The sequence below is a fragment of the Triturus cristatus genome, chromosome 6, assembly GCF_964204655.1.
Source record: "Triturus cristatus chromosome 6, aTriCri1.1, whole genome shotgun sequence".
NCBI classification, from domain to species: domain Eukaryota; kingdom Metazoa; phylum Chordata; class Amphibia; order Caudata; family Salamandridae; genus Triturus; species Triturus cristatus.
The window spans coordinates 159,828,337-159,851,626 of NC_140589.1; the positions used below are offsets into that span (position 1 = coordinate 159,828,337).

The 23,290-nt window shown below is 43.8% G+C and overlaps 1 protein-coding gene across 1 annotated transcript in view; it reads right to left on the bottom strand.

Annotated features, from left to right (window-relative positions):
• The window catches only part of PINX1 (PIN2 (TERF1) interacting telomerase inhibitor 1), a 547,240-nt gene that overhangs the window by 199,326 nt on the left and 324,624 nt on the right, over window positions 1-23,290 (bottom strand). The window contains exon 6 of the mRNA XM_085610422.1: window positions 10,092-10,171. Coding sequence (XP_085466548.1) covers window positions 10,092-10,171 — 80 coding nt within the window. The remainder of the gene's footprint in view (window positions 1-10,091; window positions 10,172-23,290) is intronic.

Genomic DNA, 23,290 nt, shown 5'->3' on the forward strand with positions numbered 1-23,290 from the left:
CACTCCCAAAAGGATAGCACAAATGTGTCGAGGATCTGCAGATACTTGTCCCCAGCGTCATGCACCCATGGTGGCAGTCGCGACTGCTCCTGCGATCAGTAGTGGGGAGGGGAGAAAAAAAATATTTAAAAAAATCACTTACCTGCTGGCTGACCGGCCGGCTAGCCATCCGCTCCCTCTCTTCCATCCTCTCCATCCTCTTTCTAGCTTCTGTTGGAACAGGAAGCAGGATATGCCCCCCATAGCCAATATCAACGCTGCAAAGCAGCGTAGTGATTGGTCTGGTCTGAGCGCCGTAGTTCGGCGTTCAGATAGGGAATGGGAGCCTGGGCATGTTCTCCACCCAGGCTGTAACGCAGTCTGTGTTGAGAAAATGCAAAGTGTGCATGAATGTTTGGACGGCCCCAGAGGGCCGGCCAAACATTCATGCGCACTTAGGAGGGTGCCACCACTCCTCCCCCCTGCGCAGCCTAGCAATGCCCAAAAAAACTGCCCCAGAACAGAAAAATAAAATGATTATAACATCACGTTATCATTTTATTTTTATTTTTTGCTGTGCTGAAAGGCAGAGGGGCGACTAACCTCCGCCTTAGCAAAGAAGCCGCCCCTGCATGGCGGATTTTCCACACATGGTTTAGGAGTGTGGGCTAATCAGGCATTTCTGAACTAAGATATTGGCAACCCTAACCAAACTGCTGGCTAGACCGGTCTCCTGGGACTTAACATACAGCTTATCAGGGATACTACCGAGACCAAAGCACGCCATAGATTTTTACATTTCGCACTGGTACATGCCAAACTCAATATAGCCATGGTGTGGAAGGCAAGACAGGCACCTACTGTGAAACTGTTGCTGCTAGATGACCAGAAATGGACTAGGGCTGAAGTTGCAGTGATGTGGTTTACTATCCGGGTCTGCCATTCGACTTTTCATTTTGGTAACTTTATATCACTATGCTGCCAGCTGTTCTTTAACAAATCTTTTGTAATTGTATCCTCTTATATGCCCAATGTTCACTGTTTAAACCTTTACTTTGCTTCTCTGTACATCGCTTTGATACCCTGACAGCTCATATTCGCGCAATATAAAACTTTCATATTAATAAATCAGTACATGGTAGGGGAGGTACTGGAACAGGCGTTATGGGGTAAGACACTGTTCTGCTGGTACTGCGAGCCAAACGGATGCTACACCCCCATAGATTGTAAGTGACTTATCTCTATATACAGAGGCCTTGTATGTGGCTCAGTTGATGTCTAAATACGAAGGACGGGGAGGGAGTGGGGGAAAGCGCCCTGACCTACACCTTGGTCCTTTCACTGGTCCCCGACATTGAGAAGTGTGCTGTAACACTATGTTTAAGTTAACAGTAAATAAGGTATCTGTAAATTAACATCCTGTGTTGAGATCTATCACTTCATTTGGGCCCGGAATTGGTTATATGTTATTAGAGCTCAAAATGTATTGGATATGTAACATGAAGGTAAGGAGTAACTTATGCAATGAATTATAGGACTGATTACTGTAGTGGACGACATAGCTCTGTCTATCACAATGACTTAGTACAACCAAGAGGAATATGTTCCTGAATTCAGATGTCTAATGTGAAAATGGCAATAAAAATATTCATTAAAAATGAAAAAAAGATCCACCAGAAAGAGAATTACCAAAGGCAAGTAATTTGTTCTTACGAGGGATACTTTTAATTGCGAATTCTTCAGCTTAGGAAAGATAACAAAGGAGTACCTCCCCAAGTGTATGGCATGTTTACCTGGCTGTCAAGGCAGTAGTGCTGTGTGAACATATGCACTGGCACCCACGTTGCAGCCTGGCAGATGTTAAGGACTGGCACTCTGTGCACCAACGCAGAAGTCACAGCCTTAGCGCTGGAGGAATGGGCTTTCAGGCCTTCAAGTGGCTGCTTCTTGACCATTGAAAAGCAGATCTTAAAGCATAGTACTATCCTCTTCAATGGGGTAATCTTCTGAACAGGGTTGCCTTTCTTTGGCCTGGAGAACGCCACAAAAATCTGATCTATTCGGTGTTCCTAGGTATAACCAATATAACATCTTACAGCCCTTTTGAGTTCCATCCGTTGAAGCCTCTCCTCCTCTTTCAAGGGGTGAAGAGGGGTACAAAATGCACGCAGAGTGATAGATTGCCTAACGAGGAAAGGAGTTACAACTTTAGGCAAGAAGGCCACCTGAGTTCTCAACACTAGTTTGTCTTGAAAAAAGTGGTGTAGGGCAATGACGGTGCCTGAAACTCACTCATGCGACGAGCTGAAGAAAGTACAATGAGGAAGATAGTCTTCAAAGTGAGGAGACGAAGCATGCAGCTATGAAAAGGCTCAAAGGGCGTGCACATGAGAAATGTTTACACCACATTAAGGTCCTACGGGGGCACCATAAACGGTTTAGGAGGAAATGTGGTAAACCTTTTGTAAAGGGTCAATGTTGTGGTTACCAACCCATTACACAAAACTGTCCCATCGCCTGGCATAAAAGACCTTTACTGAAGGTCGTGTAGCAGAGAGTAGGACACCCTCCACTTCCGGTGGCAGATCAAACGTAATCAACTGCCACTGCTGAATCTACATGCATGGAGGAGTAGATTGGGTAGATTTGGGTGGAAGAACCTGCCCTGTTGATGAGACAGAAAATCCTCCTGAAGCAGAAGACTGATCAGAGAACAGGTGCTCATGACCAGACACTGTTCATTCTTGATGTTGGCACTAAGATCTACCCAGCGTTTTCCCCACTGCTGAAGATGCCTAGTGCCACGTCGGGATGTAGTCTACATTCGTGGTCTACCAGACGCAGTCTGCTGAACTCGTCTAGTTAGGTATTCAAGGACCCTGCCAGGTGGTTCTCAATCAGGAAGATGCCCTAACTCTTCAACCGCATCCAGAGGTGCAAAGTCTCCTTGTTCAGGGCTCAGGACCCCACTCCGCCTGTTGGTTGCAATAACACATGGCAGTGGTGTTGTCCGGGAGAACCTGCACCAGCCTCCCTTTGATGGATGGTGGGAATGCTTTCAAGGCCAGGTGAATGGCTTGCAACTCCTGCAAGTTGGTATGGAGTCGGCTTCCATCATAGACCAGGGTTTTCTGATCGCCACCTCCCCCTGATGACCTCCTCAACCCAACAGTGATGCGTCTGTCACCACTGTCAGCTCTGGGTGGGCAAGAGAAATGCGCCTGCCACTGGTCCAGCTAAAATTGAGCAGCTACCACTGCAGATCGTGTGCAATCTCCTTCAAATGCTATCCAATACATTTTATTGGTGCTGGGCCCAGTGGAACTTCAGATTCCACTGCAGGGGCTGCTTTATGCCACCTAGCGTAGTCGATAAGGACAATTTAGGAGGCTAAAAGGCCAAAAAGCCTCTGAGCCCCGAGAATTAGCAGAGATGCTGAAATATTAGGATTATAGCCCAAATGTCCTGGACTCATTGCAAAAGAGAGACTGCCCTAAACTGCATCGAGGAAAGCTCCACTTAAAGAAAGCTTCTTTGAAAGAGTCCAGTCCAACTTCAACTTGTTAATCATGAACGCAACGAGGTTCGTTGTCGTACGGAGGTGGTCTACAATTGACTGTGGAGAGTCCGCCTTCAACAGCTGTCACTGTGGTAAATTAAAAGTGATAATGCCAAGCTCAGAAAATGGTCAGCAAGCCCCATTAATTTTGTGAACCTCCAAGGGCCACAGCTGAGGCCTGAGTGAATCATTGCAAGCCGAAAATGCTCCTGGTCTACCTTAAACTGCAGGTAACATCTGTGAGGCTGCAGAACAGTTAGATGAATATATGCACCGTGCAGGTCCAAGTACACCAGTTAGTCACTCTGGTCCAGGCAGGATCTTGGTCAGAGTGAGCATTTTGCCTTCCAAATGAAGACATTCTGAGGTCGAAGATGTACAATAGGCCAAAGGCCCCATTCGTCTTTGGCATGAGAAAACAGTGTAAGTAAACTCGTCCCTATTTCCGTAGCCAGAACTCTCTCGATAGCGCCTTTGGAAACTAAAACTTGCATCTCTTGCAATAGAATGGGCAGGTGTTCCTTTGAGATACACTCTGATGTGAGGAAGAGATTTAGCAGAGCAGAAAGAAAGGATAGGGCATAGCAATGCTGAATTATTTGTAAACAATTTGTCAGATGCCAGGGATTGCTATCCTCAGCGAAAGTGTTGGATCCTGCCTCCCCTGTGGTGGTTTCCACAACTTATGGGAAGCTAAAGCGGCTTGGTGGCTAACAAAGGTGGAGGGGACTTGGAGGACTTGTGCCCTTGTTGGCCTGCATGTTGCCTGCCAGATCCATGTCCTCAGCCTTCAAAGGACTGGGATGAATGCAGCAGGGGCTGGCAAGACTGTCGCTTTCTATACGCAATCCCTAGAGTAGTCTCAGAATTTCATTAGCTGGTGATTAAACTGTTTAGCCGTGGTGAACATACGAGAGAGCATGCTGCGCTTCTACTTTCTTTGAAATGTTCAAGGCAAAATTGGCTTTCTCACCCAACAGGCATGAACCATCGAAAGGCATATACATAGGAAAGGCGTTCAGAAAATCCTGTTAAGCACATCCATGCATAGCAGCGGAGCACCACACTGGTACCAACCACCGTTCTCAGAAAATCAGTAGCATCAAGGGAGAACAAATCACATATTTGGCCGCATCTGACCATACTTTATTGTTTGAGCCAGTGAGGCTTTAACATCTCCCGGAACCACAGGCAAGATCGTGCAGGTCGTCCCAGAGGCATGCATTTATCAGGCCAATAAATAGACTGTATTGATTGATCTCAATGCTAGGCTAGCCTAGGAGAACATTTGTTTTCCAAACACCTCAGTCCCCTTGGACAACCCTATACGGATGTGGCGTGAGAATGAATTGTGGTACATCTTCCTGGGCAACGCCTGACCAACCAGACTCTCTGGAGTAGGATGTATAGTGAGAATGAGAAAATCAGGATCAGCATCTGCCAGACTGTAGTGTCTGAGCACCTCCCCATTCACCAGTGGGCAAAAGTAGGGCTTTGACCAAAAGCCCTTTAAGGTATCAGTGAGGACAGATTCGCTGGCAGTAACCCGACTGGAGGCCCCCGGGGATCATAGGGCCCAGAGGTGCGCTATAGGGAGCCGGAAGGACAGCAAATACCTCTAGCATGACCTACTTAAAGGTGTGTATTGGCTGCACGGTCTCTGATGGCCTGGGAAATTTTGGGTGCAGAGGAATCAATTGTAGAATTAGCTCTGTAACTAGAGATCTGGAGAAAAAACAACTAACACTGCGACGCCCTCGTGTATTTTCTTTCGCTAAAGAATGGCAATATAGAGCAAAGTCCAGATGTGCTTTCTTTTGCTTGGTTACTAAAGAACGGCGAAGCTGGCGTTTTACAGGAGTAGCATTGCGAGCTGGAGCAAGTTTTCACCCTTGACTTGGAGTCAGCGAGGAACATATGCGAGGCCTTCACCAACTTCTTGTGTTCAGCAACGTGTAGCTTCACCTCTTGGTCCTGGATCACATCTTTGGGTGCATGAGGGCACACTTGTTGCATGACCGAGTCGTGTCCCAAGCACAAGAGAAACACCTTGTGCGGGTCTGTGACTAACATCTGTTTTCTACAGTCGAGGAGTGGTTTAAAACATGTAGCCTTAGGATGAGAGCTTGTGCCGTAGTATACCGGATTGTGCTTGCTTTTCAGAAGTTGTTGAAAGGCTCACAAAATTGGGATCAGAGCTCTGGCTCCGGATGAGTAGTCGCAGAAAGTAACTAATGTCAGCACAGAGGGGTGGTGCTGATATGCTGCTCCGCTCTGTCATTTCCAGGACGATACAGATTCAACGTACAGCCACACAATGTCACTTAGGAGCATTGCTAGAGGAAAGTTATCTGGTTCCAGACTGGTGCCTGGGAGTATTCTAAGGTGAGGAATCTGCATTTAGCAGTATTCATCAGAAACGAAGGAATAAAGCAACAATGGTATAGTTAGAAACTGATGTATGCTGACCTGAGCTATAATCAGAATTCAAGCATAATGTAAGTGCTGGAATATTTACAGACCTGCTGTGATCAGAGAGCTGGCCTAAATAAATGCATTCATAGACAAAGCCTCTACATATGCAGATCATGAGAATATTCAAAATACACAAATAGAGTGCTGCTGTGTTCTGAATCCTGCTCAATCAGAAAGGTGGTATAACCAAAGCCTAATCAGAAACCAAACTCTGAATTAATAGATCCTGATTAATATGAGACATATCAAAGAAGCTTTGATTTAATGAGCATGCTGCCATAATTTGCCACGTCACGGCATAGCACTAAATGGTACACGTTTATATCTTTTTATCTGACTAGTACATTTGTTGAACCATCTTGTTCCTTGGAAAAGCAGCTATATTTTAGGATTCCACCCTCCTGGTATTACATGGAACAACCTGGATGAATCTACCACAGCACAGATGTGCCATGTGGTGGGCTATCACCAAGAGAACACATTAGGCAGAACATCCTACCTTCATTGACTAATATGCCATATAGATTTCCATCACCAAGCTCACAACATTAAATCCCACAATGATGCACACTTGGTTCCTTTGTCATCACTCACATGCTCACCTGCTGTGAACCTCACCATCTCAACATGAAATACCAACCCACCTCTCCATCATCTCATTCAATCTGTACCTTAGATTTTGTTCCCTCCTTCTCTTCAGCCACATTTCACCTTCACTTCTAACTTTACGTTTACATTCAATTCTGTATTCAAGTTGATCCTCACCTTACACAAGTCCCACTCCACCTCATCATACACCTTACACATGTGCCACTTCACCCTTACCTTTCATCTCATCCTTGTTCTAGGCCTTATCAATCACCTGACCTTCTTCTCACTCTTTCTCTAAACCATCTTCTACCACTAGAACTCCGATTTTAAACACTCCATTTCTGTAGGCTTTTCATTGATGCCCTAAGCTTTGAGATAGGCAGAGGAGGTAATGGAAGGTTAGAGGCTAACACCTTTTATCTCATAGCCCTTCTCTTCCAACCCCCCTCATATAGGGAACCAGTACTATTCTTGCTTCTCTCCTCATTCCCTCCCAACTCAGGTCTGCTCTCCATGTCATCCCATTCCCATTCCCATTATTGTCCCCTCTTCACAGATGCACTCACATCTGCTGAGCCACCCCTCAACCCAGAACATTCTCCACAACATCCTGTAAAAACTAAAAATATCCATTCTTCAATGCTTACCTACGACAGGAAACCACTCTAAACCACCATCATAGAGCGGACAGCACTACACATTCCCAGCACGTATTAAGACTTTAGCACTTTTAATTTACTGGCTGGTATTACCCACCTTCAATACTAGAGCCCAGTAACCCTCATCCTAGCGTACAGTTTACCACTAGCAAAATAAACCACACTATACAACAGACCGCAGCACAACTTTTCATGCTTGCACTATCAGATGACATGGGGGAAAAAGACATTAATGACCTAATCATCGCTACCTTCTTTTGCAAGACCCCATATAGCATAAAATTAGACCATGTGGCACATCTCTAACCATTAAACTACCCTCCTCGTTCTTTTTCTCATATACTTCTCATATCCGAAGATAAAACACCACCCATGAAGTAACAAATGCCATTACACCATAGCACATCACACCATACTAATCATTTTGGAGGGAAGCCAATATAATCCTTTTAGGCAGAATCCATATCAGAAGATAAACAATAAGTCTAAAGTTATAGACCCCACCAAACAAGACAAGGCTGTGTCAACCTAGATTTGTATGGGTAGGAGCACTCTTCCGTATGCCACCACATCTCACAAACTGCAGACACAGGACCCCATCACACAACAAAATCTACATTTATCTAGTACAGATCAGCTAGCTTAATCCAGTCCATGTAGCACAAATCCCACAGCCATACACAATTCAACCCTCAGCCCTAAAATACAGTCCCACACAAACAACCTTTCAACAGTCAGACAACATTTCAATGCCTGGATCCATCAGACAGCCAGCCAGAAGGCAACACGCTATACTACAAAAATAAAATAAAAATAACTAACATCTCTAGAAGAATGTAGATAGACTGAAGGCAGTTCATTCAGTCTGCAAATCCTGCATGGTGTGAGCTAGGAGTTCTAGGCAAGGACTACTGATTGAATGAATATAGATTAAAGTTACTGGGGGTCACAGGGCTTAATGGTTTTTGACATTGAAAAGGAGCATGGATTGCTAAAAGCTCCTGTTTTATGGGACTCGCTCGTTCATGTTGTTCGCCGGTTGTATTCAGCATGCAACTCTCTGAGTAACGCAGTCCAAAGAATGTACTCACCCTGTCAAATGCATAAAGCTTTTAAAGCCACTCTATGCCAACTGTCAGGGTCACAAATGAATCAATGGCTTAAAGGGAGTACGGGACAGATGATGGACTAAATGAATGATTATCAAACACAGAAGATATCTGCTATGGACTGAGACTGCTCTGGTTGAAGACATCATAGACCGGTTGTTCTGGAAAACATATTCCTCATTCCTTTTACTTTTGCGCTATGAGAGGGGCAAGAATAAAGAATGTGAGACAAACTCTCAAAGACAAGCAGAGCTCAATCGACAGACAGGCAGTCACACTTGTCATTAAGGGCATTAGTGTGGGTGTTTCAGAAAAAGCAAGAGGCTTAGAGGAGACTTAACAGGTTCATCAATCCATTGTGAGGTCTTTAGAACAGAAAGCCTGTGAAGACGAAGAAATAAGTAACAGCAACACTTCTAGTGCTATATATTCATGTTATAGTCTGTTCCTTAAGACACTGCTCTGGAACCTGTCTCGAGGAAAGCGGGAATTTCACAAAGCACGAATAATACACCATGTAGGCAGGCGAGCTTAGGAACAGTGAGAAGTCTGTTGTGGAAAGAAAAGCAGCAGCGAGGAATCCAAGGTATGACAGGAGATCCAATCTCCACTGCCTTTCCAGAAGAGTCAACAAAATGGAAGCAAAAGGCACATTTATACCTAAAGGTGAAACAGGCGAAGCAATGAACAATTCGGGCAGCATCGCATTTGTGCACTCTGGAAATGGCTTGTAAAAGAAACCATTTTTTTGCTATGGGCTAAAAGTTGAAACCCATTGTGAGGAATATTCTTATTAAAAAGCGAAATATAGGAGTTTACCGCCCATGTTGCCTCTTCATCCTGGTTCCTACGGCAGTTTTTAGCTCATGATTTATTGGGTATTTACACTGTAGGTCAAACTACTAAATAGATTTGTAAAAGTATACGTTCATTTTTGAGCCTCTAAGATCAAGTCTGTTGCGAGTACCTTTTTTCCCCAAGACTGCTTAATAATAATTTGTCTTTCCGACTGTGTATTTATTTTTGAACACACATACATACATATTTTGTTTACCACTGTCTACCTCTGTATGCAAAAGTTTAATGAATACTTTGAACTGATAAAATAATAATTTGTGTCTTCTGCGATGGGGCTCGACAACAGGATGTGATGAGGGCCGAGTCTCCTATATCTTACAGATATTCATTAGCCTTGGGTTCACTGGGGGCCCTCTGAAGCCCCCCACCCGGCCTTGCACTGCAGGGGTTCACTGGGGATTAGAAGGAGGAGTGAAACAAAAAAATTATAATTCACATGAAAACGCTAAAATGAGAGCAAAAGAAACCCAGTGGAAACTTTGCAGGCAAAAATGACACAGATAACTAAGCAGCCGAAGAAACAAAAACTTAAGCTCAACACAATGCAAACAAAAGAAGTGACATTCCCTAGCAGTGCCTCCTGAGGGCAGAGGCACACTGCTGCGGTCATATGCCACCCAGCATGCAGAGTTCAATCCAGCCGAGTAATGCTAGGAGTCATCTGTGATGACGGAGGTGCCTATTCGACGTCGAAGGCCATTATAGAGTTATAGAATAGTAGATTTTGCTGCTGATCACAAGCACTTTTCACAACACTGAAATGTTACAAAGCTTCTTTCAGCCTCTAACAGCTTATTACGTGTGGAGGTCTACAAACGACGTATTACTGATCTACATAAAAAAAAAATACAGAAGACTCACCTCGGTCGGCTTTCTACTGTTCGGCCGTTTTCCAAATATACAAGCCAAGTCGGTGTCGCTGCGACACGACAAATCCTTTCCTGAAATGACAGAATTCATTTACTGTTCATAGATTAGCTTTTTTATTTGCAAGAGATTGCAGGTGTGACATTTACCTCTATTTGTTCTTCATAAGGCAATAAACAAATATGGCAAAGAAGGCACTTGGTTTGCATGGTGGTTTAAAATGGGTTTACACAAAAAGGAAGCCCTGATAAATGCACTGACACCTATAGAAATAGGACACATTTGTAGATGCTAGCTTGCAGGACTATATAGCTTACGTAATTGTAAATACAACGGGATATTACTTGAGTATTAAAGAGAGCGGCAATCATTCACTCATGCTATAGATTTTCCGTCTTTTCATTTGGTTCACATGGTACTCTTTTTAGCTTTTAAAACCTAGACACGGAGCACTTGCTGAATGCAGAAACCAGTCCTATGTATAGCGTGGTGATGGGCAGGCTCTCTGACTGGGATGGGTTAGTTAACCCCAGACAGCAGCTCATGCCTCCTTACGGCAATCTTTAGATTGATGCAGGCTCCTCGCTTTCCCAGTTTCTTGCCATTGTTCTCTTAACCTCTTAACGGTGAATATTTTCCGGCTATGCCTATAACACGATTCAATATTTATCATTCCTATAATTAAGGGGGTTTCTGACACGGTTTAAGCCCCATTGTTTCGCAGTGCTTGATCACATGCGCCTTGCTTGACATCACCATTCTTGGCGAGCACACCCTTAGCTCGAGAGGCGGAGAAATATTTCACTAATTATTCACATTTTGAACCACAGTTTTGCTGCTTCCCAGAATCAACAAAAATAGAAAATCATTAACATAAAACGATCCTTTGTTTCTTGAATGAAAGAACATGTGATGGACCTCATCACAGTGGGTTCATTGAAGGGGCCACTGTGTTTCTGGAATAGTTGAATAGTAGAAAAAGGATGACATCTCTATGAAACACAAGGTCGAAAACCTTTAAGAACTGCAGCAAAAAGTATGCAGTAGAATAGGGATGTGTAATGATTGTAACAAACAGCTCTATAATCAATAATAGTGAGCAAAACTAAGCTGGAATAGTTAAGGTTCAAAACTGCCCTTAGGAAGAAGGAAGATATGATATCAGGAAGGAATAATCACCCAGAAGCTTAAAATGTGTTCTTGGGTGTAAAAAAAACATCTGAAAAAAGAAAATAGAAAAAAAAGTCTGATTGACCAGAGAGCCAAAGAAATGTAAAAAGTGAAACCAACAATGTGAAAAATCAGGATTACTAACAATACACCAAAAAGTGCTAAAGAGCATCCCATGGAGGCTTCAAAAAGCCAGAATAGGTGCGCAGAGTAAATGAGACGTCGAGAGCACAGAGAACGGTCCCATGTTGGCCTGGTGCCTGTCTGAGCAGGCTCTCACCCGGGTCCAGTTTTATTCCTTTGCAATATCATTCTGTATGCTTTCTGCGGGAGGATTTGTATTTCAACCATTCCAGTTAGTTTCGCTCACTGTTATCGATTATTGAGATAGGATTGGTATGATCACTATATATTGCAATTACAGTCTTTACTTTTTACATTTTAAAGTAGTTCTATAAAGGTTTTTGCTGCGCATGTGTTCCTGGGATAGGTCGTGCCTTTTGTGTGTCTCCTGATGAAGGGCACTCTCGGAATGCACTGGGACTAATACACAGAATAAACAATAGTTTTAGGGCACTGGTTACCCATCTGTGTTGAATCTCCCGAGAAACAAAACTGGGGAAAAAGTTTATTAATTTGTGAAATATTGAGCTTTGCAACAGGAGATGCGCTTTTGACATTAGGGAGTGCGCCCCAAGATTTATTTTTTTTTAAATCAAGATGCATGTGATTAAACTCTGTAAAACCAAGTTGGTTTGTTTTTCGGCTGAAGGGAACTTTTCTGTAAGCATGCAACAGAATCATACATTCACTATACTACAATTATTTTCAGTGTATATTCATTCCTTTGCGAGTGAGGTCTGTTCCACCATCAACATATTTTAGGTGTTGATGAAAGGGAAACGAGCCCATGCACCATTCCATCGAATGCACTTTCCTGGGTCACAGATGTCTTGTTTAACGTGCGTGGTGGTGAAAGCTGTACACGCAGTGCACAGCGCGGATACATGCCTTCTAGACTGTCCTGCCAAATCTATTGCAATGGTACCATGGAGGAAGTAACATTTTTAAGGGCATGCAGTGGTCCCAGGTCCCAAAAACGAAACGAAAACGTTTCATTTTTATTTTTTAAATGCAGCCCGTTTTCCTTTTAAAAAAAAACATTTACTTTATTGAAAGACAAGCCCAGACATGGAGGTCTGCTGAGCCCAGCAGGCCACCATCACTGGGATGGCCAGCCATTCCCAATGGGGTCGCAAATTGCGACAGACTCATTACTATTCATGAGCCTTGCAATTTGCGACCCCATTGGGAATCGCGAACAGTGTTAAACACACTGTTGTGCACGGCAAATCGTGCCTCACAATTTGCGAGTCGCAATTGCGACGCAATTTGCGAGGCGCTATTTGTCAGGTCGTATATCTGGCCCTTAGTGTTTTGTCCATGTGGAATGATATGTTCACCAGTGCTTTCAGATTAGGGGATTAGCCTAGGACCGCTAAATATGCATGTATGCTCATTACAATCCATACTGCCTGCCACACCTAATCGCATTTACAGGATCTAAAAATTTAAATGCATCCACTCCAAACAAGAGAACAGGGAGTAGAAGGTCCGGATCACTTGAAATTGTCATTATTTGCAGTAAATGGGTGGTTGAAGTATAGTATATATCAATTCAAATGAAAATAAAGATTGCAAATATCCTTATAACAGAAACAAATTGTTAAGTACAGTTTGTCTAGAAAGCCAGAGACCAATGTAGTATCTCCTTTATAGTTTCTGGTGGTCTCTCCGAACGATCGTTTGGCCGGGAATCGTTTGATGTCGAAGGAACTCCATAGAAGAGATGTCATGGTTTAGCGGTTGAAACCCCTGCAACATAAATCTTTGTTGAAAAACTGATTTTGAAGACGACTCCTTACTCGAATCTTATAAAAGTGCCACTATAAAGGAGATACTACATTGGTCTCTGGCTTTCTAGAAAAACATTTGGATACCAACATCCTTCGGAGATTGTGACCTCGTTTTAATCTGTTGATTTTTGAGGACGGGCAGTGAAACCTATTATTAACTACAGAGATTATCGAAATCCTTAATATTTAACACGTGATGACACGTCTCTAATAGGAACTCTTTAATAAACAAGTATTCCCTGGGCTTGGCGGTTTTTGAATATACCTGTGGTCCTGATGAAGGTGGCGCTTATGCCATCGAAACGCGTCGACCTCTGACATTACCATCCTGCCTTTGCAGTTGTTGTTTAACCATAGGAGATCACTATGTATTTTGTGTCTCCAATGTTCAATATACGATTGATTCTTTCCTCCTTCTCTGTTTTACGAAAGGTGCATGAATGTGGAATGATTTGGTATGTGTGTAGATGAGATTGTGTGATGATATAGTTCCTCTGTGATCTATATTAGTTTGTCCCAGGGACTACTGTTTGATGTTAATTGATGATGCAGTTTTCACTGTAATGAATTTAGTCAGTGAATATTAAACATTGAATTTATTTTTTGATAATATAAAGAAATGTATTGAATCTTCTCAAAGAACAATAGAAAAAGGTTAAATTATAAAAAATAAAAAAGCAAAAAATTATCAATCTTTGTGTGGTGCATCACTGTTTTTAGGCCCTTTCTCTTCCCTATCACAATTAAATTGTATAACCAGTAATAGAGGTCGTGAGGGAAATCTTATTATATGATTGTTCTTTTTCCCCTTTTTCCCTGACCTTAAGTAAATTCTAAGGGGGTCCCATATTTGTTGCTGTACACAAATCATCACCTCCTTTTCCAAAAACTACAACTCTACTCAAGCCAATTTCTGGTCATGTATGCAAGTACTGCCCTCTGGATGCACGGTCACTGCCTTAAACTTACCATGAAAAGAAGGAGTTCCTTTATTTTTGTTAATGTGATAGCTTTTGATCTCATGCTTGGTGGCCCCACGACCTAGGATCCCCAGCAGTACATTAAATGGGCACCTGGTTCGACAATGAGTGCTCCTTCTCTAAACACATTGGCCTACTCTCAGGCTCATGTTTCTGTTTGTTACACACTCTGAGAAAAATCCTCCTCTTCTTCCCCTGTAAACTAGAAATCCAGTAGTACATTTGCAGATCACCTAATGTATGAATTATGGTAACTCCCTCTCTCTTAATACTCCAGAGTATGCAGAATGAGATTTCTTCCCATTTTAAACAGGTTCATTGGCTTATGAAGGATTTGGGGCCGGTTGCTGGCTGCTTCAGGGCCACTCCATTGCTACTGTTCACATTCCTACTTACTAGCACCTCTAAAGATGTACATGGATTTCTAAAGTTGCGTTTTGCACGCCACCTGTGCTTCAACTCCTCCATCCAAGTCAACTTGATATATAATTCTAGCCCGTAAATGGCAACTCTCTACATCTCATATTTACAGTACGGACAGCGGCGCAAAGCAGATTCCACCTGGGCAGCTTACCACTCCACCCCACAAAAGAGGGCCAAAGCACAGTAATAAAATACAACAACACTAAATGTGTTCAATACTTAAAGACAGAGCACCACTTAATCAATCAATCAATCAATCAATCAATCAATCAATCAATCAATCAAAGCATTTGTATAGCGCGCTACTCACCCGTAGGGTCTCAAGGCGCTGGGGGAAGGGGGTCCGCTACTGCTCGAACAGCCAGGTCTTGAGTTGCTTCCTGAAGGAGAGGTGGTCTTGGGTCAGGCGGAGGTGGATGGGGAGGGAGTTCCACGTCTTGGCAGCCAGGTAGGAGAAGGATCTTCCTCCCGTTGTGACCCTTCGGATGCGGGGAACGGCGGCGAGGGCGTTGCTGGTCGATCATAGCTGGCGGGTGGGTGTGTAGAAGGTCAGACGGTCGTTGAGGTATTTTGGGCCTTGGTTGTGAAGCACTTTGTGTGCGTGGGTGAGGAGTCGGAACGTGATTCTCTTGTTGACGGGGAGCCAGTGCAGGTTTCTCAGGTGTTCGGAGATGTGGCTGTGTCGGGGGATGTCCAGGATGAGGCGTGCGGAGGCGTTCTGGATGCGCTGGAGTCTCTTCTGGAGTTTGGCTGTCGTTCCGGCGTAGAGGGTGTTGCCGTAGTCCAGTCGGCTGGTGACGAGGGCCTGGGTGACTGTCTTCCTGGTTTCGTTGGGGATCCACCGGAAGATCTTACGTAGCATGCAGAGGATGTTGAAGCATGACGAGGAGACGGCATTGACTTGTCTAGTCATGGAGAGGGAGGAGTCCAGGATGAAGCCCAGGTTGCGTGCGTGGTCTGAGGGCTTGGGTGCGCTGCCCAGGGCAGGGGGCCACCAAGAGTCGTCCCAGGCGGAGGGTGAGGATACCAGGATGAGGACTTCCGTCTTATCTGAGTTCAGTTTCAGGCGGCTGTTCATCATCCACTCGGCTACGTCTTTCATCCCTTCGTGTAGGTTAGTTCTGGCGGTGGCGGGTTCGTTGGTGAGGGAGAGGATCAGCTGGGTGTCGTCGGCGTAGGAGATGATGTTGAGGTTGTGTTGGCGTGCAATGGCCGCAAGGGGGCTCATGTAGATGTTGAACAGCGTCGGGCTGAGGGATGACCCTTGGGGTACGCCGCAGATGACTTCGGTGGCCTCTGATCTGAACGGAGGGAGGCGGACTCTCTGGGTTCTTCCGGCGAGGAAGGAGATGATCCACTCCAGTGCCTTCTCTTGGATTCCGATGTTGCTGAGGCGTTGTACTAGGGTGCGGTGGCAGACCGCGTCGAACGCCGCGGAGAGGTCCAGGAGGATGAGGGCCGCTGTTTCTCTGTTGTCGAGCAGGGATCTGATGTCGTTGGTGGCTGCGATGAGGGCGGTCTCGGTGCTGTGGTTGGCCCGGAAGCCAGACTGTGAGTGGTCGAGGGATCCATTTGTCTCGAGGAAGGCGGCCAGCTGTCTGTTGACGGTCTTCTCGATGACTTTGGCAGGAAAAGGAAGGAGTGAGATGGGCCGGTAGTTTTTGAGTTCGGTGGGGTCCGCTGATGGTTTCTTCAGTAGGGCGCTGAGTTCGGCGTGCTTCCAGCTCTCGGGGAAGGTGGCGGTGTTGAAGGAGGCATTGATGATGTCCCGCAGGTGGGGTGCGATGATGGCGTCGGCTTTGTTGAAGACGTGGTGAGGGCAGGGGTCGGTTGGTGATCCGGAGTGGATGGAGTTCATCGTGCGGATGGTGTCTTCGGTGTTGACCGGGGTCCAGGCTCGGATGGTGGTGGTGGGGGGTGTCGGTGCGGTCGTAGGGGGTGTTGGCTGTGTGCTGAAACTGTTGTGTATGTCTGCGATCTTGCTGTGGAAGAACGAGGCGAGTGAGTTGCAGAGGTCTTGCGAGGGGGTGATGTCATTGTCTTCGGCGCTGGGGTTCGAGAGCTCTTTGACGATGTTGAAGAGTTCCTTGCAGTTGTGGGCGTTGTTGTCTAGTCGTTCCTTGAATGCGGTTTTCTTGCTGGTGCAGATCAGCTGGTGGTGTTTTCGAGTGGCGAGCTTGAGGGTAGTCATGTTGTCTGTAGTAGGGTCTCTGCGCCAGGCTCTCTCGAGGGCTCGGCAACCCCTTCGATGCGCATGACGGAGCGGTTCCGTCATGCGCATCGGTTGCGCTGTGCGGATGACGGGACCGCTCCGTCATGGCCCTGCCCGCGCACGAACCCTTCAGCACAGCGCGGTAATCCGCGCCGCGCTGAAGGGGTTAACATTCCAGTAGAAAGGTTTGATAAAACCGCAGGTCAGTCAAACTATCATAACAATGAAAGTTGGTTAGACTTTGAGGTTTAATTTTTTCCCCCCCAACTTATCACCAGTAATATGGCAAGTAAAAGGATAGAGAATAATACCATCCTTGAGTGGCATACTTAAAAGTCATTTTGTGGGGTGCAACCAAAAAAGCAGGGAAAGATATGTTGTTAGGTAACTACTATATTCAATTCACTACATCTTTCTGAAAAAACGATCTCTAAACTTCCTAACATACAGGAGCTTACAGATAGCAATAGCAAAGGTTAAACATTGATGGATGGAACAACTCTACCACAATTGCATACTAGATCTGGTAAGATTATCGAATTGTATATTACATTTCTTTTGAGGCTACAATCCTAATATTTAAGAATTGTGTTGGAGCATGAAGGTGTAGATGCACCACAACAAGTTGAATTACAGCACAGGGCTCTACTGACCAGCAAGTTACACGATTCTACATTACAGTCTTCCATAACAACTGACTTGAGATTTTAGAGAGAAGAGTGTTTACAAATGCTTTAGATTGTTTTGAATCCAAGTTCGGTGTCTTGCTCGAGGTGGCCACAAAGGATACACTTGTTCAAACAAGATGTATTAAAATGAACTCCTGCCATGCAGGGCTGTCAATACAGCATCAAACTGTAGCAATATCTTTGCTTGGAAGTTTCCAGATGCAACATATAGGGCAGTGCTTCACTGGTTGATTCTGCCATATGCTGCTTCACTTTACCAAACATATAGTACCAGAATGGTCAACGCTTAGCGTACTAAGACTGCTATAGGTGTCAAGCAGTTTCAGCAGGCAAGAGTTGGATTGTGCCGAATTCAACTTCAAGTTCTAGTAACCTTTCATCTGCTGATAGACATCTACCTCTAGGAGAGTAAAGGGGAATTTAATGAAGTATTTTTTATTATCATTATAGCCACTTTGCAGCCAAAGTTGGCGTCCTTTTCTTATTCAAGACCATTTAGTGGTTCAGTTGAAAAGATTCTATTTAGATTAGAAGTAGCCTATTTTATTCCAGAGTTAAGTCGTCAGTGGTCACAGGCTTGTAATAACAGAATCAAAAGTTGTGTTATACTAATTTAGAGGGAAAATGCAATGCTTCAACTGTTTTTGTGGAACAGAAGAACAAGCATCATATAATGTTTCAACAGTTTTTTTTTTTAAAGAAGAACAATCATCCAGCATAGGCCCAGTATGGCTGTATCCATGCCATATTTGAAATTAAATCTAAATTAAACATATGTGTAAATTAACATTCTGACAATATCCTGGAAACCTAGTACAGATCTAGCCCTGTGCCACTTATTCTGTAATTCCTGTGCCATAGATGATCTTTTCAACAGAGATATCAAATTGACATAAATCATACATAAAGACATAGCAACCATATACAAAACCCTAAATGTTGACAGGAATACATTTAGAAACTCCCTTTCATTCTTCCAAAGTAGACTTTTTAGCTCCTATGATAAGGGCACGCCATTCTTGATAATTGTTGTTAATACAAATAAACTATTTCCTATACAAGAACTACACAAAAAAATGATAGAGGAAAGAATGTGTTAAAGTGTTTCTACATGAAAAGGATAAAGCAGTCCCCAAAGATGATTCAGGACATCAAGAACCTTTCACTCAGACATGTCACAGAACACTGTTTAGGAAGAGCTTACAGGTTAAGAGTACCAAGTTGTGAAGAAATATAACAAGTTTGTTTATCTCCATTTGATCTGAGTGGGTCCTGGTCCTGGACTCTAAGTAGTTTGATATCCTCTGGCCCTAGGTTTCTGGAAAGAGAATACGTTCTTCTCATGTTCCAGATTTAATAATTTCCGTCCCTTTTAATCTTTGTCACTGTCCTATTCTTACTTTTTTGCACATTTGCAGCTTTGAGCTTGGCCCCTTTGCCCCTCTGTATGATCTTTAACTTGGGCACTAAGTTTAGCAACTGCCTCTGTCGCCTACCCTCCTGGAGCTTCAGTCTAAAGCCCTTCGAGAAAGGTTTTTTCACCCATCTGCATGAATAAATGTTTAGACCAGAGTCACTACTTCTTAATTTCATTTCTACTAGTATTTAGGTCTCGCCTGGCGTTACAGTTTCAGAAGCCCTGCCCATCTTTTTCATTCGCTGGCATCATCCTCCATGCTAAACGCTGGCTCACGATTGAAAAGGAGGCTACTTAGTCCCTCCTGGTTACCGCCTTGTCCACTTTTGGCCCCTTCAACCGGGATTGGATCTTTTACTCTGCGGCCTGACACAGAGTCTTCTAATTACTCGGTGAGCACATTTTTTCATTCTCACAATGGCGTGGTGACAGTTTTTATAGGTGTTGCTGAGGCTCTCGCTTGTTTTTTACGATTTGCTGCGCGATTTGCTTTCACCGCGCTTGTTCTGCCGGCCTTGGCTTGTTTATTTAATTATTTAGCCGCGCGATTTGCTTTCACTGTGCTCATTTTTCTTGCTCTTTTAATCCTTGGCTCTCCGTCGCCTCCCTTCCCTTCCCCTCCCCTCACCTTTCTTCACTCTCCTCGCCACTTCTTTCTTTCCGTTCTGAGTCCTCCCTTTCAGCCCTTCACTTACATACTCCCACAGCCCCCCCTCACCACAATCTCTCATCACCCCCACCCCTCAGTCTCAATCTTTTCCCTTCAGCCACTGTCGACTACTTCTCGTTCCAGCGTGCCAGCGTTTAACATAAACGCTGACGCAAACCAATGGAAAAGAGGGGCGGGGCTCCAAGTCCCCTTCCGAAACTGTATTGATTACAAAAGGCTCTCGCATGGCGAGAGCAGCGCATGCGCGCTGCTAACGCCAGGCAAGACCTAAAAAGCACCTGCCAAGTCACTGTGATGTTATGTTAATTAATTTGTAAAGCGCAGCGGTTACCTTGGGTTGTCCTGGCGCTAGTTACCTATCTTTTCGGCCATCGCCAAAAGAAATCTAATTATTAAATAGCCAATAAGGAGTTCTATATATTAAACAGCCAAGTTTTCAGAGCCCTTCTGAAGGACAACAGATCAGGTGCATTTCTGAGCTGGGCCGGAAGATCATTCCACGCCTTGGCAGCTCCGAAGACAAATCTTCGTCCTCCCCAGGAGACCTTTTTTATTTTCCGAACGGTCACCATTTTAGCGCCTGATGAACGTAAATATCTTATGGGTGTGTACCAGTTAAATTGCTTCTGCAGATATATACTGGACCAGCACCATGAAGTGCTTTAAAAACGGTGCTCAGAGATTTGAAGAGCACCCGCTTTTTAACCGGGAGCCAATGTAGCTTTTTAAATTCATTGGAAATGGCTGCAAATTTAGGCACCCCAGTGAGTAATCTGGTGGCTGCGTTTTGAAGCCTTTGCAGTTTATTCAAGAAGCGTTCCTGAATGTTTAAATAGAGGCCATTACAGTAGTCAAGCCTTGACAACACAAGGGCAGTGACCACTGTTTTCTGGCTCCCTGCTGGCAGGAAAGGCATAATCTTTTTCACAGTTTTTAAAATAAAGGCTGTAGATGAAGAAACTGAGTTGATTTGGTCGCCCAAATTCAGTTCGTCATCGACAATTACTCCCAAGTTTTTTTACTTTCTTTACCGGGGCAGGGAGTGTTCCCATAGTGGCGGGCCACCAATTTGGATTCCACAAATTAGGAGCATTCCCGAAAATTATCACCTCTGTTTTATTAGAGTTAAGCTTCAGGCAGTTTTTTGACATCCAGCCACTCACTGCCACCATGCATTTATGAAAACGGTTGTCCATGCCCCCCTCCAGTCCTGGCCGGAGAGATACCACAATTTGGGTGTCATCGGCATAGGATGTGAGATCAAAACCCTGTAACTGCTGCATCCCACTGCACCTCTCAACACTGCGACCCAAAATATTAGGAGAAAGGAACAGAGATGGCTCACCACAAGACAGAATCTTATCTTCGATTGGATTTCAAACCTTCATGTTGAAGGTATGTCCTTGCTACAGGGAGGTATGACTTGAGTTTGCACAGTAGCAGCAGACCAAGGTATCTCAAGCAAGCAGTAGACAAGAACATTAAAAGTAGGGCAAATTTAACAGCAAAGCGGAAGGAAAGGTACACACAGGCTTAGTATTTAAAAAACAAGATCCCCATCATTAAAACTCCAGTAAAGCATGCAGCATACATGTTACACAAACATGACTCAATCACGAGCTCTGATGTACTCACTTTCCTGGAACGTGACCAGGTTGACATCAGGGTTCACCAGGTTCACACATGTTAACTTCCATCAGCATATTCAGAAACACTCAACATTATGAAATTATCTCACCTATGATTTTCTTGGGATGTAATTAGAGTTAATTAATTGTGAACCCAATAACCTGAGTTACCGCCCGCAAAACTGAAGAGCAGAAAGAAAAAAGCATGGCGAAATAAGGATGTTTCTGTCATTAACGAGTATAAAGTGTATGCAGACAGGAATTAAATAAAATGTACAGATGTTAAACTCCACGCCCTGCGTATGTTAAAATATAACCAGTTGGACAGTTTAGGAAGAGTGGGATTAGAGACTGTAGAGAGGTGTCTCACCGCAAATAAATTAAAATGTATATTTTGACTCACTGCTTGAAGGTTTTAAGAGAGGATAACACTAGAAAGCTGTAGGTAAAGGAGGCTTTTAACCAATAAACACGCACTGGCAAAGTTAATGGATATGTTTTTTTTGTTAGAGAAGTGTTTGGTAATACTTGGGCAACGTTCTGTGTGTTGCACTCGCCTGTCCTATAAAGACAATCCCATAATGCAGCATTATTTTGGGTTACAGCAATACGGAGGCTACGAGTAGCGCCCCTTTTGTGAATCTTAAATTAAAGCTGTACCCTTTAATAACAGAGTTATGAAAGGGAGTCAAAAAGATTAAGTTTGCATTTTAAGCGCTGAACAGGAAAAGGCATACACAGCAAAATATTGCACAGTCGATAATTTTGACAAAGGATCAGTATTTTCATCACATCTTCAACTCCTTAACTGCTGAGGATCTCCACCCCCAGTGCTGAGCCCTTTTTTTTTTAATGTTTGAGGCACTTCATGCTTGGGCCTTCTTCACTTTTTTCCCAAAAAGGTATCCGGACCAAAGTTCTATCATTTTACCCCACATCTTGGCGATTTTAAAGGAACACATATATAGTGGATTCCTCTGGAGGAAGGGAGAGAATAGCCAAAACATAGCAACATTATCTTTTTTATTGAAAAATAGGGATAAACTGCCACACAAGAAAAATGGCTTCATCAAAAGGTTGTAGTACTGCAATCACCATCTTCCAAGCTCCCAGGAACAATAAAAGTTGTAAAAGAAAAACATTTACCACAGTTTCTGCATTTGAGTCACTGATAGTCCATTTTTCCTATTTCTGTGATTTAAACCACACCTTGTAGCTCGTGGTGGAAAAAAGTGTGAAACGTATGGGTTAACCCTGACAGATGTACACTTCTGAAAACTAGAGAAAATTCTCAGAAAGGGGTCATTAGTGTGGATCACTCATTTTTCCAAAGAAACTAATCTATAAAATAAAATACATTTAGCAATTGGTGGCACTTATATCTCTAATTTTTTTCCCTGACGGCCGATTTACAAAAGTAACCTTCTGTTATGGCCCTTCGTCTCTTCTGGTTGCAGGGATATATAGGGTTTGTTGCTTGTCCAAAAACACACACTACGCAGAGTCTGAGCTGCAGCTTGTAATGATTTTTAAATTTATACTGACAGGGCAGCATATGAAGGAAACGTATGTGTTTTTATTTTATTAAAGTGCATTAGATACTGAGCATTGTGGGTATTTGTACACCTCTGAATTTGGAGTTGCCACTACTACTGTGTAATTCAGATGGTACTCTGGCTCCCATTTGAAACCCAGAATTGGAGAGTAATCCAATTAGTAATGACAAATGTTCTACTGTTCTCTATTCCCACACTTCTCCTAATATAAACAGTACCCCGCTTGTGTGGGGGGCCTATCACCCAGAATATGAAAGGCCCCAAAACTCTATCTTGAGACATCAAGTTTTTGCCATGAAAAACGTTCCATTTTGGTGATATGGGCAGCTGTGAACATTGGGCCTGGGCTCAGCCACCACCCTGGAAAACCTACTATACCGAAACATTTCTGAAAAACAGACACCTAGAGGAGTTCGGGGTGGTGTGACCTGCCTGGATCCCATTACATTTTATAACAGAAATTGACCTACAAACCTCAAACCTTGGCTAAAATCACACACTTTTTTTTTTTACACAGTAAAGTTTTAAAGTT